This window comes from Cryptomeria japonica, chromosome 7, assembly GCF_030272615.1.
Source record: "Cryptomeria japonica chromosome 7, Sugi_1.0, whole genome shotgun sequence".
Lineage (NCBI taxonomy): Eukaryota > Viridiplantae > Streptophyta > Pinopsida > Cupressales > Cupressaceae > Cryptomeria > Cryptomeria japonica.
The window spans coordinates 444,793,662-444,810,654 of record NC_081411.1 but is presented as its reverse complement, the minus strand read 5'-3'; the positions used below and the strand labels follow the sequence as shown (position 1 = coordinate 444,810,654).

The window sequence follows — 16,993 nt, the reverse complement described above, 5'->3', positions numbered from 1 at the left end:
ATTGTATCCCTATTTCAAGAATTTCTTGTATCAATAAATCATTTGTTGTAAGTTGTACAAGTGGAATCTTGAACATGCCTTCCATGCTAGCCTTGTTGATACGTTCATCACCATCTTGTGCAACAAATGTTTAGAACTCCATTTTTCCGAATTGAAGAGTGAGTATTAGGGACAATCTATGACACTTACAGAGGTTTTGCAAGAGAGATAAATAGACCTAAATATTATGGCTTAATAATGATCAATAGGTAAACAAATAAGAAACTCTCAATATCAAAATGACTTTCTCAATTGTCTTTACTAAAAATGGATAGATCTTCTAATAATGGCTTTATGACTGTATGTCAACTTTAGACTCAATCCAAGAAGAGCTAGAACTAATATGCGATATCTAGATTTATGATCTCTATAATATAACAATCCCATAATTATGTTTCCATGCATCTATACCACAACACAAACATCATGCTAGTGTTCAGCCATAGCAATTGATATCCTAATTATAGAATGTGAAATATGCACATAACTATGAATAAAGATTAAGAAAAACAAAGAAAGATGCTTATTGCAAACATAAATGACTAATGGACAAGAATCAAATTCATTGTAGATAGTTTTGAATATTAAATTCACTTATTTGTGTGCATTTAGTAACTCATGTACTTGTGGCCAACCATTTATCTCTTTCATAAATTAAACACTTATTAATAACATTAAATGGCCGAGTAATTATGTTTTAGTTGAAATTGAAAATAAAATATTTTATTTCAAGACAGCTCACACTATTCCCTATCATATTTTAGACTCTCGATTTTTTTAGTAGTGGTTTGATGTCTTTGGAGCTGATCATTGCATTTCTTTAGTTACGTTTGCCAGCCTGTGCCAAAATGGGAGCTTTGGAACAAGGTATGGACATCCATCAAAGCATAAAAGATAGAGGAATTTTGTCAGATGTAGTTGCAATTGCACAAAATGGATTTGTTGAGAAGGCTTTAGAAACTTTCAAGCAAATACAATCGGCAGGTGTAAAGCCAAATTCCACGACCATTGCTACTATCCTCCCTGCCTGTGCCAAAATGGGAGATTTGGAACAAGGTATGGATATTCATCGAAGCATAAAGGATAGAGAAATTTTGTTAGATGTTGTAGTTGTAACTACCTTGGTAGACATGTATGCAAAATGTGGAAGCATAGACAAGGCACGTGAACTGTTTGATAGAATGCCTCAAAGAAATGTTATCTCGTGGACTGCAATGATTGCTGGATATGCACAAAATGGATTTGTCGAAAAGGCTTTAGACACTTTCAAGCAAATGAAATTGGAAGGCATAAAGCCAAATTCCACAACCTTTGCCAGCATTCTCCCTACTTGTGCAAAAATGGGAGCTTTGGAATAGGGTATGGACATCCATCCAAGCACAACGGATAGAGGAATTTTGTTAGGTGTTGTACTTGCAAATGCCCTACTTGACATGAATGCAAAATGTGGAAACATGGACAAGGCTCATGAATTGTTTGATACGATGTCGCAAAGAGATGTGATCTCATGTGAACAATCAACACGCTCGCATATTAGAGGAAGGTATTGTTGATACAAAATTGAATGCTCACTCCTCAGTCACAGTTCTATGGTTTTACGAGATTAAACTAGGACAATTAACCACCACATGTATATTTTTTGCAACATGAAATTAAAAACTAAGGCAATTTGAATCTACCTCCTGCGTGGGATTGCCTTCGACGCGGGTTTGATGTTCTTGGGGGTTGAAGTCGCCACGGACGCCTACGCAGGATTGCAATTCACAAATGAATTCCCCGCCTCTTTTTTTATTTTGTAATGGCCGCTGTCGTCAGAATTACAACGAACTCGAGCACTTTTTTGAAAAAAAGAAAATTCTCATTGCTAATGCCTTCTTCGTCGAAACCAAATGGGTAATTTTCATCAGAATTATGACGAATGCGGGCATTTTTTCAAAAAAATAAAATTTGGCCACAATATACCTTCTCCATCGGAAACCTTAGTCGAAAATCTAGTCCAAATGTATTAGTGACCATAACCAGTTCTCTACATGCTCTCCAAGGTTCTACTAAATCTAGGTCATCATCATACAAAGTCTTCAATTCCACAAATCCTAATACTGTCACTCTCATCTCTGTCAATAAATTCCTTCTCCTACTCAATGCATCATAAACTTTGTTAGATTTCCCACTTCTATGCTTCAACACAAAGTGTAACTCTACAAAAAACTCTACCCATCTCATATGTCTCTGATTCAACTTACTCTGACTGTTCAAATACTGCAAGCCTTGATGATCTGTATACAACACAAACTTCTTAGGCAACAGGTAATGTCTCCACTTCTTCAAGGCTTTTACTATGGCATAAAACTCCTGATCATACACTACCCAACCCATGAAATGATCTTACCTCTCCAATATTTTCCGGTGTAGGCCACTCAACAATTTCTTTTACTTTCTCAGGGTTCATCTTCAAACCATCCTCAGATAACACAAATCCCAAATAGACTAAATCATCCTTCATGAAAGTACACTTTTTAATATTTATCAGCAACTTTTCTTCTCTCAACCTCTGCAAAACTTGTCTCAAATACAACAAATGCTCCTCTTTTGTCTTACTAAAAATCAGAATGTCACCCAAATATACAATAACAAACTTACCCAAGAATTTCTTAAATACCTCATTCATCAGCCTCATGAAAGTACTTGGTGCATTAGTTAACCCAAGAGGCATTACCAACCATTCATATAGTCCTTCATTTGTCTTGAATGTTGTCTTCCACTCATCTCCTTCTCTGATCCTAATTTGATGATATCCACTCTTCAAATCTATGTTTGTAAAGTATTTGGCTCCACTCAAACAGTCTATTATGTCATCCATCCTAGGCAAAGGAAACCAGTATTTCACTATGATTTTATTTATTTCTCTGGAATCGATACACATTCTCCACTCACTATTATTCTTAGGTGCTAATATTGTTGGTATTGCACAAGGGCTCAGACTTTCTTTGATCAAACCTTTCTTCAACAACTCCTGCACTTGTCTATTCATCTCTTCATTCTCTATCGGTGTCATCCAGTGTGCAGCTTTGTTAGGAAAACTAGCTTCAGGAACTAGTTCCATGCAATGACTGATCCTTCTCACAAGTAGCAATCCATCAGGCACATTATCTGAAATGATGTCTTCATATTATGTCAACAAATATTTTATCTCTTCCAGTTATTCCTCTTCATGCTCCAGATTCTCATTCTTCCTAGGAATTAAGGAAAAACACACATTCTCATGTCTCAATCCATCCAAGAATTTCCTTCCATCTACCAAACAGATTCTAGCATTCGTATAGACTTCACTCTTCAAAGGTTCCTTCAAGGGCAACAAGGTTTGTTTCATCCCATTGGCCACAATAGTGTATGTATTCTTCCTCCCATCATGTATTGCCTGTCTATCAAACTACCAAGGTCTACCCAACAAAAGATGACAAATATCTGTATGCATAATATCACACAAGACTTCATCCTGGTAATTCGCAATTTTCAATTTCACCAAACATTGCTCACTTACTAACAACTTATGCCCATCTTGAATCCATGCTATCTGATAAGGCTTAAGGTGTTTCAATATTTCCAAATTCAATTTATTCACCACCTCTTCTTAAACAAGATTATCTGAACTACCACTATCAATAACAACTTTACACCACTTACCAGATACCTTACATCTGGTCTTGAAAAAATTCTTCCTCTACAAGGTCTCTTCATCTCTCCCGATATGACACAAAGCTCTCCTCATCATCAACAGTTCTCCATCTTCCCATTTATTATCTAATCCGGTGGGGTTTTCTTCCACCACTGCTGCTCTTCTGGTATTCTCTGTCTTCTTACACTCGAAAGAATGATGTCCTTTTCCTCCACACTTAAAGAAAGTTCCTCTAAATGTTCTCTTGTCTTGTCTTCCAAAATTCTCATTCCGGTAGCCATCTGGTTCCCTCCTCTGGTAGAAATTTCTATCAACTTTTTGGTATGAATTACCTTCTTTGCTTACTTCCTTGTCCTTGTTTTGATCTGTATAGGTTCCTCTACCTTCGGTATATCCTCTTCCTCCATGAAATCTACCTCCGGAAAACCTTCCACCTCTGCCTCTGCTCATGTCTTTTGTTTAGCTTTTCTTCTGCCTTCAGGGCATACTGGTAAGCTTCTTCAACACTCTATAATTAGATCAAACTAAGTTCATCTTGTATAGACACCCGCAATCCATTCAAATATCTTGCAACTTGTTCAACTTTATCATCAACATGTCCAGATCTGATATTCAACTTGTAAAATGCTTCGGTGTATTCCTTCACACTAGATTCCTTCTGTCTCAAATTTTCCAACTTCTAGAACAGATTCACTTGATAATCAGCTGGCATAAATTTTGATTTCAACTTAGCAATCATCTGATCCCATGTCTTGATCTTCTCTTTACCTCTTCTTTGTCTATCAACCTGCAAATGTTCCCACCAAAGAGATGCTTGACCTTTCAACTGGGTACAGGCATATTTCACCTTCTTTTCTTTTACAGTGTTTTCAAAATCAAAATATTTCTCCATCTCTGAGATCCAATCCGTCAATTCATCCAAATCCAACTTTCCATCATATTCCGATGGGGTAAAATGAGGTTTAGTATTCGCCCTACTCAAAACCCTCAAAAACCTTTCCTCATCTGGATCAACTACTGATGGGTTTACTTGTTTTGTTGGGTCTTCTTCTCCCTCATCCTTACTTACATCTTCAATGTGTCGGCCTCTTCTCTGGGTTGTCTCCACGGCTTCCAACTGGGTTGTTATTCCTCGCAACATTTCCATCACAGCAGGGTCTGCATTCCCACACGCTCCACCATTCCTAGTTCCTCTTTGTGACATCGTTTACGCCAATCCTCTGCAGCTACAAGTCGAATCCATAGTCCACCACCCTACCACAAAATTCTCAGGACAATGCAATCTCTGGAACAAAACTCACTTTAATACCACTTGAAGCACTCATCGGTTAGGAGAGACCTCAAAGAGATCAGTCCAAACTGGTCAGCAAGAGTGAACACAATGGAAACACAAATACATGATGAAGGCAATGCAGAATAGATTGAATTATAACATGAAAATTGATTACAACTAACCGGTAATAACCGGGTTACAGAAACTAGCTCATAGACCTGCTAAAACATACTCAAACTATAGAATAGGTCACAACCGGGACCTCAAATCTTAATATCTATATACTATGCTTAGTCCAACTTCTTTGTTACATTCTAATGCTCTATTACAATGATTTATACGATCCAAGGGTATCCAGTCAGCCCAAAAAGGGATCAAAACCTAAAGAACAAGACCTAATGTGCAAAACCAGCAAGGTCAGCCTCCGCCAAGAGATTCCTCTGTAAAATCCAAAGGATGAAGTGTAGATCATGGGAAAAGGTCGTCCACACGCCAAGGGACATTGGAATCAATGCTTAGGGCTCTGTAAGCTACTGAAGGGATCCGGTAGATCACAAATGCAAATAGGTCCAGGAAACCGGTAACAGGAAACTATCATGGAAACCGGTAGCGATAACTTGCTAGAAAATGATCCAAATTCTCCATAGTTTGGGAATAAGGAAGATAATCAAGTCTTCAAGAAAAATCTAACTCCATAGGATCCGGTGAGCCAAATTCAAGACACAGAAAGAAATGTTGAAACTGCAAACAAAAAGGAAAATATTTTTGGTTGATGCAAGATTGCTATGAACCAGGGATGCTTCTGCATCAAACTCCTCCCTAGCTAAGAGGGTATTAATGATAATGTAGCTATGGTCGGATTCCTTCGGGCCGACATAGTCAATCCAAATGTCTAATTGGCCTATTGGCCTTAGACATTTATGTTAACCGATTTATTTGATATAATTAAATGACAACTAAGGGTGAGCCCACAGTAGTGGGTTACACTTTTTTGGACGAAGGAATTTATCTCAATCGTCCAAAATCAATTTTACACTACCTTCGATCAAAAGTATGAAAAGTCATACTTTCGATCGAAATTATTTTTTTTATTGTTTTAATTAATAATTAAATGGGTTTGATCGAAACCCTTTGCTTAGGGTAGTTATTACAAAATTTGTACTGAGAGGGTTCGATAGAAAGAGGGTTTGATCGAATATCGAAAGTGTTTGGATTTGGACTGCCCCCAAACCTCTCATGGTTTCTGCAGATTTTTTGCCTTCGAAGCTCAAATTGGGGGTTCAAATGGACAAATTTTGACAAACCAAAATGCATGATAGTAGTACTCTAAGAAAGATTTCTAATGAATTATTTTAATATATAAAAAGTTTATTATGATTTTTTTTTAGATTAACTAAACATAGGTTTCATACCGAACATCAACTTCCAAGTTCAACGGTTATCGAAAAATAGTAAACAAGTGAAAAAAATTCAAAAAAATATATGTGCACTAGGTATTGAAGTCCTCTTTCCAACAAAAATATATAAATTGAATTTGGATACCTACACAACAGGCTACGATCAACCAAATGAACATATGTCAAAATTACAATTAACTCGACTTCAAAACTTGATAAAATATGAAATATTGAAGATAATGTTATGAAACCAATTTCAAACATTAGATATGGATGTCACAAAACTAAATTTGAAAGAATCACATTCATATCTATTTTAGAAAAAAAATGTTATGACATACCAAATGAGTATCACTCTTTAAAAAAGTTCTTTTTTGTAAAAAACTAGTTTTCGAGGGAGATTAAAAAATTGAAATAAATTGATTAAAAAAATATTCAATAAAATATATTTAGAATCTACACGCAAAAGGTCACAAATCACTAGTTCATGGCATCTGCAAATTCCTTATGGTTTAGCACTAATAAGTGTCTGAATGTGAGGTTTTTTCTGAAAAAATGAAAATTGAAGTGTCAAAGTCGGCAAAAAAGTGTAACCCGATATTGTGGGTTCACCCCTTAGAAGCATATGTGATTTTCTTACATTTAATATAAATGATGTAATTAAAAGTCTGCCCATAATTATTATTTATAGGGCCGACTTGAAAGTCTGCCACCCTTACATTGGGGCGTGACCTCTTGAAGGGTGTTGACAGACTCTTGGAGAAGAGTCACCCTTGGTAGGTATAAAGGAAGGTAAAATCTTCCTCTCTTGGAAATAAATTACAACATCCTTCAGCAGTCCCATTACATCCTTCAGCGGGTTGATTCTATCCTTCAACAGATCGTATTCCATCATCAGCAGATCACACCTTGCATACAAGTCAGATTGAAGATCGTAGATTATACTTTGGCATTTTGTGTATCCTATAGTGATTTGGATCTTCGTACTGCAATCTATGGTGATTTGATGCATTCCGCTTCAAGGAGTGAAGCATCCTTGTAAAGATATACCTATATTTATAATCAGAGACTATTTGTTGTTGGTTTTTTCACCTTCAAGTTGGAAGGTTTTCCCAAGGTACATGTTGTGTATTATTGTGTGAATTGTCTAATATATGCTATATTCTAAATTTGACCATAAAATTAACAAAGAATGTGATTAAAAAAACAGGATGTATAAGACTAAGTTGAAGGTTGTTGGAAGCATTGAAAAATATAAGTCAAGATTAGTGGTCAAAGGGTATGATGTGATTGACAAAAGAATTTTTTTCCTCTAGAAGAAAAGAATGTTATAGTATGAGTATCTCATTTCAAATGTAATCTTCACCAAATGAATGTTAGGAATGCATTTTTAAATGGAGAAACCAATGAAGTTACTTACATGACTCAACCACAAGGATTTAAAATTTTAGGACATGAACAATTAGCTTGTAGATTAATGATGTTTCTATATGACTTGAAACAAGCCTCAATGGTGTGTTATGCTAAGTTGGATGACTATTTTAAGTATCAAGGATTCTATAATGGTTCTCCTAATCTAAACTTGTATACAAAGGAATTAGATGAAGGTGGCATAGTTATTATTTTGTTCTGCATTGATGATCTTATCATCACAAGAAATTAGTGACAAATTATATTTGAAAAATAGATTTGAGATGAATTGAATCTTGGTTCTATACACTAATTTCTTGGCATCTAGGTGTGGTATCTAACAATCATGGAACTTATCTCTCAAACCAAATATGCTATAGACTTATTAAACACATTCTAGATAGAAGATCCTAAGAGTGCTTCTACTCCATGTACTCTACAACTAAAGTTGACTAAGGATATGGAAGGTGAGGATGTTGGATCTAGCTCATACAAGCAACTTGTTGGTAGTCTAATGTGCTTGAATCATATTGAACCATATATTTCTTTTGCAATAGGTGCGTTTTCAAGGTTTTAGAGTTCTCCTAAGGTTTCTCTCTAAATTCTCACCAAATTCATGGTATATGAAGAACTTTACCACTACCTTATCAACTACAAAGATAAAAGGATGTAATAGGAAATAAGGCAACAAAAGAATTAACTATGGGCTATTCTTCTAGTAGTCAAACAACAAAATGGTTATGTAGTCGACAAAATGCTTCTGATTAGACAATTTATGTCATTTATTGATTAAATTAAAAAACGCAAGACAACTTGTCTTGTGATTTTTAATTTAATTAATAAGTAACAAAAAATTGTCTAATCCTGAACATTTTGTCGACTACATCATCATCAAATTGTAGATTCTGAAATAGCCCTATCCCCTTAAACAGCTAATTGAACTTAAATAATCATAATAGATGAAATATATGACAGCAAGAACATATAGGTCATCTCCAGCTATTATCAAACAACAATAGGGATTCAACAGCATTCAACAAAAATAAAATAACATACACTGAATTCAAAGGTAGAGCACCCATGTTTTTAATACCATGTTTCTGAACTGTATAACAAAGACAGTTTTTTATTGCAGCTTGCATACAATAGCACAAGGCCTGATTTTTATAGAATGTGCAGACCCTAAACAAGATATGAATTGCTACTAAGGAATAACAGTACTTAACTTCACTAATAATAGCTAATGCATATTGCATTCTTTTTCCATTATTCGGTAACAGAAAAATAGAGCTTCTAAACTGAACTGAAAGAAAAACTAAATTCCATTATTCGGTAACAGAAAAATAGATCTTCTAAACTGAACTGAAACAAAAACTAAACTGAGCTTGCATACTTAAAAAATGTTAACAAAAAATCCTATGCATGTGAACAGACATGCATTATTTGGATGCATATAACAAAAGCTAGCTGAAGATGATGTGCAGCGGAGTGCATGGTAAGATGAAGGTGGATCTCTATGCTGGATCTGAAAGATGAAGCATCAGTTGTTCACACAACAAACATCAAGTAGGATTGTGACAATGGAAGCTTCATTTTGTTGTCTCAAAATTTAATGCTTCATATTGGAAGAAAACATATTGAGGTGTATCACTATTACATCAAGCACCTCATCCAACAACAGGTGATGCATAAAATATTATAGAAAAATGATTAGAAGTTAATCTTTTCACCCAAATCTTACATGACACTAAGAGAAACTATCTTAGAGGTTTGTAAGGATTGAGAGCAGTCACATGAATATAGGGGAATAAATAAAGACTTGGAGAGAAGCGAAAACAAAAATCTGACCTGGGTGTCATACCCGTCTGGTAACTGGGTGATAAATTTGTGAGCGTTGGCGGCCTTGGCGGCCGCAATAACATCCTCCATGCTGCCTCCCTCCTTCCCAAACAAAATGTTTTCTTTGATACAAGTCGCAAACAGCGCAGGCTCTTGGCTCACTAATCCAATTTGACTGCGCACCCATTTCAGATTCAGTTCCCGAATATCAACTCCGTCCAGCAGAATCTGCCCACCCAGAGGATCGTAAGACCTCTCCACCAACGCAACCGCCGTAGACTTTCCTGATCCACTCCCTCCCACCAAAGCGACTGTTTTGCCAGGCCGGATGGTGAGACAGAAATTAGAAAATATGAGGGTTTCTGGTCTCGATGGGTATGCAAATTCAACCTTTCTGAATTCGACTTCACCGCACACTTGTTCAAGAATTTCTCCGTTGCTATCATCAGAGTCAATGATGGGCACCCTCTCGATCATCTCAAATATACGTTGAGCAGCGGTGCAAGCTTCCGAAAAGTACCGAATATTTGGAATTGCAGAGCCCAAAGCTCTGTAAAACATCGACAGAGATGTATATGATGATTAAACTTAGATATCATAAGTAACAAACAAAGTTCTATCTATCGTGATAAATATATTATAAAACACTTACGCGCCACCTAAAATTAAAGTAGTTCCAGTTGCAAAAATCCTTCCTCCGTTTGCTCCATGATACATTATCTGTCTGGTACCATACCATGATATGAATGCCCACAAACAGAGTACCATTCCTGTGCTTCCCACTGCTATGCCTTTGACCAGGCCCTGCTTAATTCCAAGCTTTACACTCACATTAAGTGCGTCTGCGAACTTGGTGATTGTTGTTTCCTCTCCTACGAAAGAAAAGACTGTTCCAATCGACGACAGAGCTTGCTCTGCAATGTTGCAGGCAATGCTATTGGCTTTTCGCGTCTTGTGAGCGATTCCAACTAGAATCCGCCCATACATTACTCCCGGAATTATGAGAAATATCACGAATGGAAATGCCACAAGTGCCAGCCTCCATGTCAAGTAGAAAGCCGTGATGTAACTGCTAATAAAGTAAACTGCGTTCTTGAGGAAGTCTGGTATCTGGGTGATAAGAAATAGTGTTAGATCTCTCAGAATTTGTAAGTCTTTTGTAAAACTGAATCCACGGGATTAAGTTTTGAGACCTCCTTTTTAAAGGACTGATATACGTATGAATAACAAGTAACGTACCCTTTCAGCCAAAACATCTTGAATGACAAGAGTATCGTTGGAAACGCTTGTAACTACTTGGGATGTGGTGGTTCCTTGAATGTCAAAGAATCCCACGTCCTGCCTCAGCACAGCCTTCAAGTATTTCCTCCGCATGCGACAGGCCTGCCTTTCGCCGGTCCTTGTCCAACAAAATCCCGCTTTATACAAGTCATTCCACAGGTCCATCAATAACATTTCATACAAGTAGTGTCTGGTTGTTCTGTTTCTTAAGCTTATTTTCTTTCAATTTGTTCAGGTAATAATTCTAGCATGGTGCATAAATTCAAACAAACAGCGATGGATGAGAAGTTTGAGAAGACTAATCTTATATTACTTTATTGAGATGATTCAAATATACCTCTATATCAATCTATTGAGATAATTCAAATATTGAAAACTGTATAGAAATGAAAACACTATCAATACAAGGTGACAAATTGAGCAGTGAAAATAATGAGACTTATGAATTTTGAAAGATAGTTATAATTTGATGTACTTATAGCTACTACACCATATATTTCATATGCAATAAGCCTTGTATTCAGATTTATGATAGATCCACATAAAATCACATGTGAGCGACAAAAAGAACAATTTGATATATTAAGGACATGGTGGATCATGGCTTTCACTATACAACTGCAAAGAATTCAATCATTTGAAGGAAGACAATATGCTCACCTAAAAATGCAGCAAACCCAGTGGCGACAGCAAGATAGACCATGTATAGAGAATACTGCAGGATTCATAGACACAAAAATCAATGACAAATTCAACACTAGATGATATCAAAGGCTGGAACGCCTGGTCTGGGTGTCTTACCTTGTTCATTTCATAAATAAATTCGATCCTAGTGGCTTCAGAAGATTGATCATAATTTCCAAATACATTCATCAGGGTACCCATGACGACCATTAAGATAGGCATGGACACTCCATCAGCTATGCATCCTAAACTACCCACACCAACGAGCCACCAATCTATTGAGTCCGCGTACTTGAACAATGCCCATAATGACACGCTCCCCTCCTCCTTTGAACGCCCACTTTTTCTTTCCATTTTACTCTCAAAATCTAACTGCAAATTACATTTCAATACCACATATATCTTATCACTCTCTAATCAGCCATCATTGTCTGTCTCAAATATCTGCTCCAAATGGGAGCCTCGCTTTTTCTCTTCTTGTATGTGAATATCGATTATTACGTTCAATACAACAAATGTGCGGACGGCAGGACAGCAAGGAGGCGCATTTTGCAGGCTAAAGTTTGAGGGTTATGTGTTTTTTTAATGGTAGTATATGGATATTAAAACTTTAAAAAGTTTAATTATACATAAAATTAAACTTATTTATTGCTATCATGTTGCTATCAGTTTGTTGTTGTCTTAATATGCCACTTAACTGTTCTTAGCTATTGTTTTGGTTTCTAGATAGTTATAACAAATATTGTGGAACTTGCTATGCATGTAAGGGTCAAAAAGTGGCCATTAACTGTGCACTATTGACATTAGTAAAGTTACATAATTGATCTAATTACTAACTTTTTTCTATTTATTATACAAACCAATAAAGAAATTAATAGCCCACTAGATATTTTTGTTTAGATATTTTTTAAATAGACTTTTAATTAATCAAATGAAATGCAATGAACTATGGTTATGATTAAGACATGGGAGACTGATCGGTTCAGCCAAAAAGAAAATTTAAAATAAAACATAAATGTTATCGGTAAGAAAATGACATCAAATGTATCCATTAGCTTTGTGAGACAAAAAGATAAGTCATTTACCAGTTTACAGATTCGCTGCCACCTTTGCTGTAACACGAATCTCTTACATGAACCTCAGAATTTCATGGTAAACAATTTATTATTGTCTGGTGTCCTTCATTTTGTTGTTGCATATCTCGGAGATTGAGACTTGTAAATGCAGACAGAAATCTCTGTGTCGTCCCAAAATTTTATATTTTATTGGTTAAAGTTTGAGCGTCTTATCTCTTTGTTTCAGACCTGTTTCAGTTTGAATGTAGTTATACATAAGATGAAATGGAATTTTAAAATGGGCAAACCCCAAGATTCGATCTACCTCCTCTTCGTCTTCATTCGCCTGCTAAAAACATGGCGTGGGGACACACCAAGTCTTATTAAAGAATATATTATTTATTGTTAAGAATATATTACATTTTGTTAGTGCTTCTTTACTACCATTTCCATAGCGTTATAATAGTACAATAAAACACCACACCTTTGTTGATATCGACCTCATGCCGGCTACCTCTAGTTTTCCCACCGGTAAATAATTCTCACAAAATTTCGTTCCATTTTTAAGATAGGGTAATTGCAAATGAAGTGTAAGTTTTTAATGATTGAATGAGTTTTGAACAATTTATAGAATTTTAAGAATTAAATTATTCAGCAAGAAATAAAAGTTTTTATTGACAAATAATAATTTACAATTTTTTATTTTTATTTTCTTTTATTTCTTTGTTAATCATAGATCTTTTAATATAAATTTTGATCAAATAATCTATTATTTTTGTTATTAGCTCTTTTTAAAATAAAGTTGTTAAAGATTTATTTTTGGAATATTAGTATTATTGATTCATATGTTCTTGTATGTCATATGCTCCATTAAAGTGACAAACCCCAACATCTCCCCCCTAACAACAAGAATAGTTTCTTTCTCATTCTCCTTCTCCACAAAAGGATCCTACACCACTACCCAAAAAGGCACCCTCTATGCCTCAAAAATCACCATTGCCTCCTCCTGAATATCTATCTCCACCTCTTAGACCATCTACTCCTCCAACATCACCCTCATGCTAATCTCCATTGAAAGAATCCAACATCCATCCATCCTCTCAAACTAATGAAGAAGAGGTGGTCACTGGCAAGGTTATGCCTCATGCGATTAATATTCAAGATGAGACAAATGATGAAAGAGGAGATGAAGAAAGTGAAGTTCCAATGTGTAGGCAACAAGAAGAAGATGAAGACAAGGGCACCCAACAGGAGCAAGAGCAACAAGAGGAAGAGAACGGGCAAGAGGAAGATCAACAAATGCATAAAGAAGAATTTCCAAGACATGATTATAAGCAACATAAGCAACAAGAAGAGAAAATCAAGAAGAGGATGATCAAACTCTTGAAGACCATGGTGCTTCTCTTGAGACTAGAACATAGTAGCTCCTTATATTGTTGAGCCAAACCATTGAGAAGAGGCAAAGGAAATACACAAAGCTAAAAGAGGGAGATTTTTTTAATCTTTGATGAAGTATTAAAAACCCCTACGTGAGCAAGAAAAATAAAGCAAGGAGGGTAGGTTTAGTCGTAATAGACTAACAAGAGCATAGATGGGACCAAATTGGTATCCCAATGGTGGACAAGCTAGAAGAACATATCTAGCCTATGGATTATCAAATCCAAGATGTAGACTTCAGAGTGCAAACAAGAGCTAAGGAGAAATTGTCACTCCAACAAGTTGTAGACACCATCCTTAAGCGTATACAGAAGGATAAGACAATGAAAGAAGAATTGAAGGCACAAATTGATCAACTAAAACATATGTCAATCATCTAGTTATCTTGTAGATTTAACAACTCCTTCGAGTCTACAAGTTGAACTATCCAAAGAAAGAAGACTTCAAGATCTAGATGGTTTCCTAGCTATTGCTATAGAATGGAGGGAAGACTCAAAATTATTAGGAGAAGAAGTATTTAATGAATTCCATCAAACCTTATCATTCCATTCCTACCAACCCACAACTAAATTTAAACAACACACTAAGCTATGACAACTTAGGTGATTTTGGGTCCAATCCTTTCACTTAACATTTCATTCTCATTCGTTTTGTTCAAATAAATGGCATTGTTAATGTTTGAATTCAAATAGTGTTCCCACATGGAAGTTTCACTATATATGCCACAAACAAATTTCCATCAACATCATTTTTATTTGCACCATACTCCCCACTTGTGTCAAAATAGGACATAAACAAGGTACGCAAACTTTTTGATAGAAAGCCAAAGAAATATGTTCTCATAAAACACCTTGATTGTAAGATACCAACAAAATGGATATGTTAAAAAGGATTTAGAAACTTTCAATCGAATGCGATTGGTGGGTGCAAATATTTTCCAACATCCTTCCAACCTATGTGAAAATAGGGGCTTTGGAACAAGGTATGGACATATATCATAGGATAAACAATAGAGGATTTTTTATCAGATTTTCTATTTGCAACTGCCCTAGTAGACATGTATGCAAAATGTGAAAGCTTTGACAAGGCACGTGAACTATTCGACACGTTTTGTTTGATTAGGAACTCTTGATTCAGATCATAGGCGAGTTGCAACTACATGACTTGTTGTATAAGGGAATCAGTGAAAATCTAAAGGTAAGTGACAGTTTAGTTTATAGTTTTATAAGATTATTTATATACTTATTATTTTTAGTTCATTGTTACATATTATTAGTAGGGAGGCATCTAGGGCCCGAGGAATTAGGGACCTGTATTCTATGAATCTTTATTAAACAAAAAGACTTTTTTATATTTTTTATTTCATGAGAGATGTCAAGGAGAAACAAGACTCCTAAAAGTGGTGAAGGGATACCATCAAAATGCAAAACCATAATGTCATACTTTGGCAATGTTGATGGTCCATTGTATAGAACTATAAAATTAAGAGTTGCACCAAATATTAATGAAGAATATAACCTAGGAAAATATCAAAATGAGTTAATTGACTCAGATGTCAATGTCATAGATTATATTCCAAGGGATAACTAGGATAACCAAAATGAGTTACTTGAATTGGATGAAAATATTACAAATTATTTTGTAACTACATGGAAGGGGAAAATAAAATAAAATAAAAAAATGAGGCATGAGTGGGATATGACAAGGAATTTTTATATTGATTGGGTGTCAAAGTACCCATTCATATTAGTAGTGGAGAATACAAACAATGATGAACCTCCAGCAGAATGCAAGTGTAAGATTTATAGGTTGAAATGTAATAAGAACAAGAAGTTGTAGTTGAAGCTAGACACTATAGAAAATTGTATTGATAAAGTTTATAAAAAAAAATCATAGACATGAACGAACTATCAATGATTAGATGATAAACAAAGGAAGAATGTCTGCATGTTGATTATTTCATCGAATATGATGAGCATATGCAAAACAAAGACAAATCTAGTTGAATTGGGAGGTTCAATTTAAGCTCAATTTGGAAAGCTTGTGACAAAACTATACAAGGATAAAATTGTCTAGTTGAGTGTTGTTTTTCATGTTTTGACTAGAGGGCGTCTTATGACAGACTACCCTCAATATAATAGTTTATTATCTTTTGTGGGTGTTCATAAATTTCCTCTAACACATTGGTCAATAAATTGTGGATGGGAATGGACAATTTGTTTTGTTGAGCTAGAAAAACAAGATGTACAAGAAAAAATAAAAGATTCAAATTTTACTGCATTATATACTTGATGAATTTATAGTGGTAGATAATACTTCTTGGGTATGTATGCATGTCCATATTGTACACAATCATGTTTGCTAACCTCATCTACTCTATGTTTTTTAATGTAATAGAATGCCACATCACAATACTTATTTGAACTATTTAAGAAATTTTTGAATGAAACTAGCGGTGTAGATGAATTCACTATTGCCAAAAAGTTGTCTAGTGTAGGAGTTGAGTGATGCAAGGTCATAAGAATGATCTTTGTGTAAATCTACAAACTGTACTTCTTTTTCATACATGTTTCTTATTCACTGCATGACCCATAGAATTAATTTGGCATTTAAAGTTGTGAGTACTTGTTTGATTTAGCAGCTGAAGTTGAAAATCTACTTTGTGAGCTCTACTCATACTTCTACTGAAGTCCCAAACTTTTCTAAAATTTCAAAATTTTGCTAAGGAAATAACCATAGGAAAAAAACTTCTTAAGAATGTTAGTACCATATGGATCTTCGTGCATGGACCAACACAATGAGTTTTTTTTCATAATATCGATATTTGACCAGACTAATGTACGAACATCACAACTCAGTAAATAAAGATTCTGTCCTTTTACAATATTCTCCCCATGCTAGG

The 16,993-nt window shown here is 35.3% G+C and overlaps 1 protein-coding gene across 1 annotated transcript in view; it reads right to left on the bottom strand.

Moving 5' to 3' along the window:
• The window catches only part of LOC131030434 (ABC transporter B family member 15-like), a 56,455-nt gene that overhangs the window by 24,945 nt on the left and 14,517 nt on the right, over window positions 1-16,993 (bottom strand). The window contains exons 3-7 of the mRNA XM_057961270.2: window positions 11,717-11,971; window positions 11,576-11,630; window positions 10,874-11,052; window positions 10,287-10,744; window positions 9,644-10,184 (exon numbers count right to left, since the gene is read on the bottom strand). Coding sequence (XP_057817253.2) covers window positions 9,644-10,184; window positions 10,287-10,744; window positions 10,874-11,052; window positions 11,576-11,630; window positions 11,717-11,971 — 1,488 coding nt within the window. The remainder of the gene's footprint in view (window positions 1-9,643; window positions 10,185-10,286; window positions 10,745-10,873; window positions 11,053-11,575; window positions 11,631-11,716; window positions 11,972-16,993) is intronic.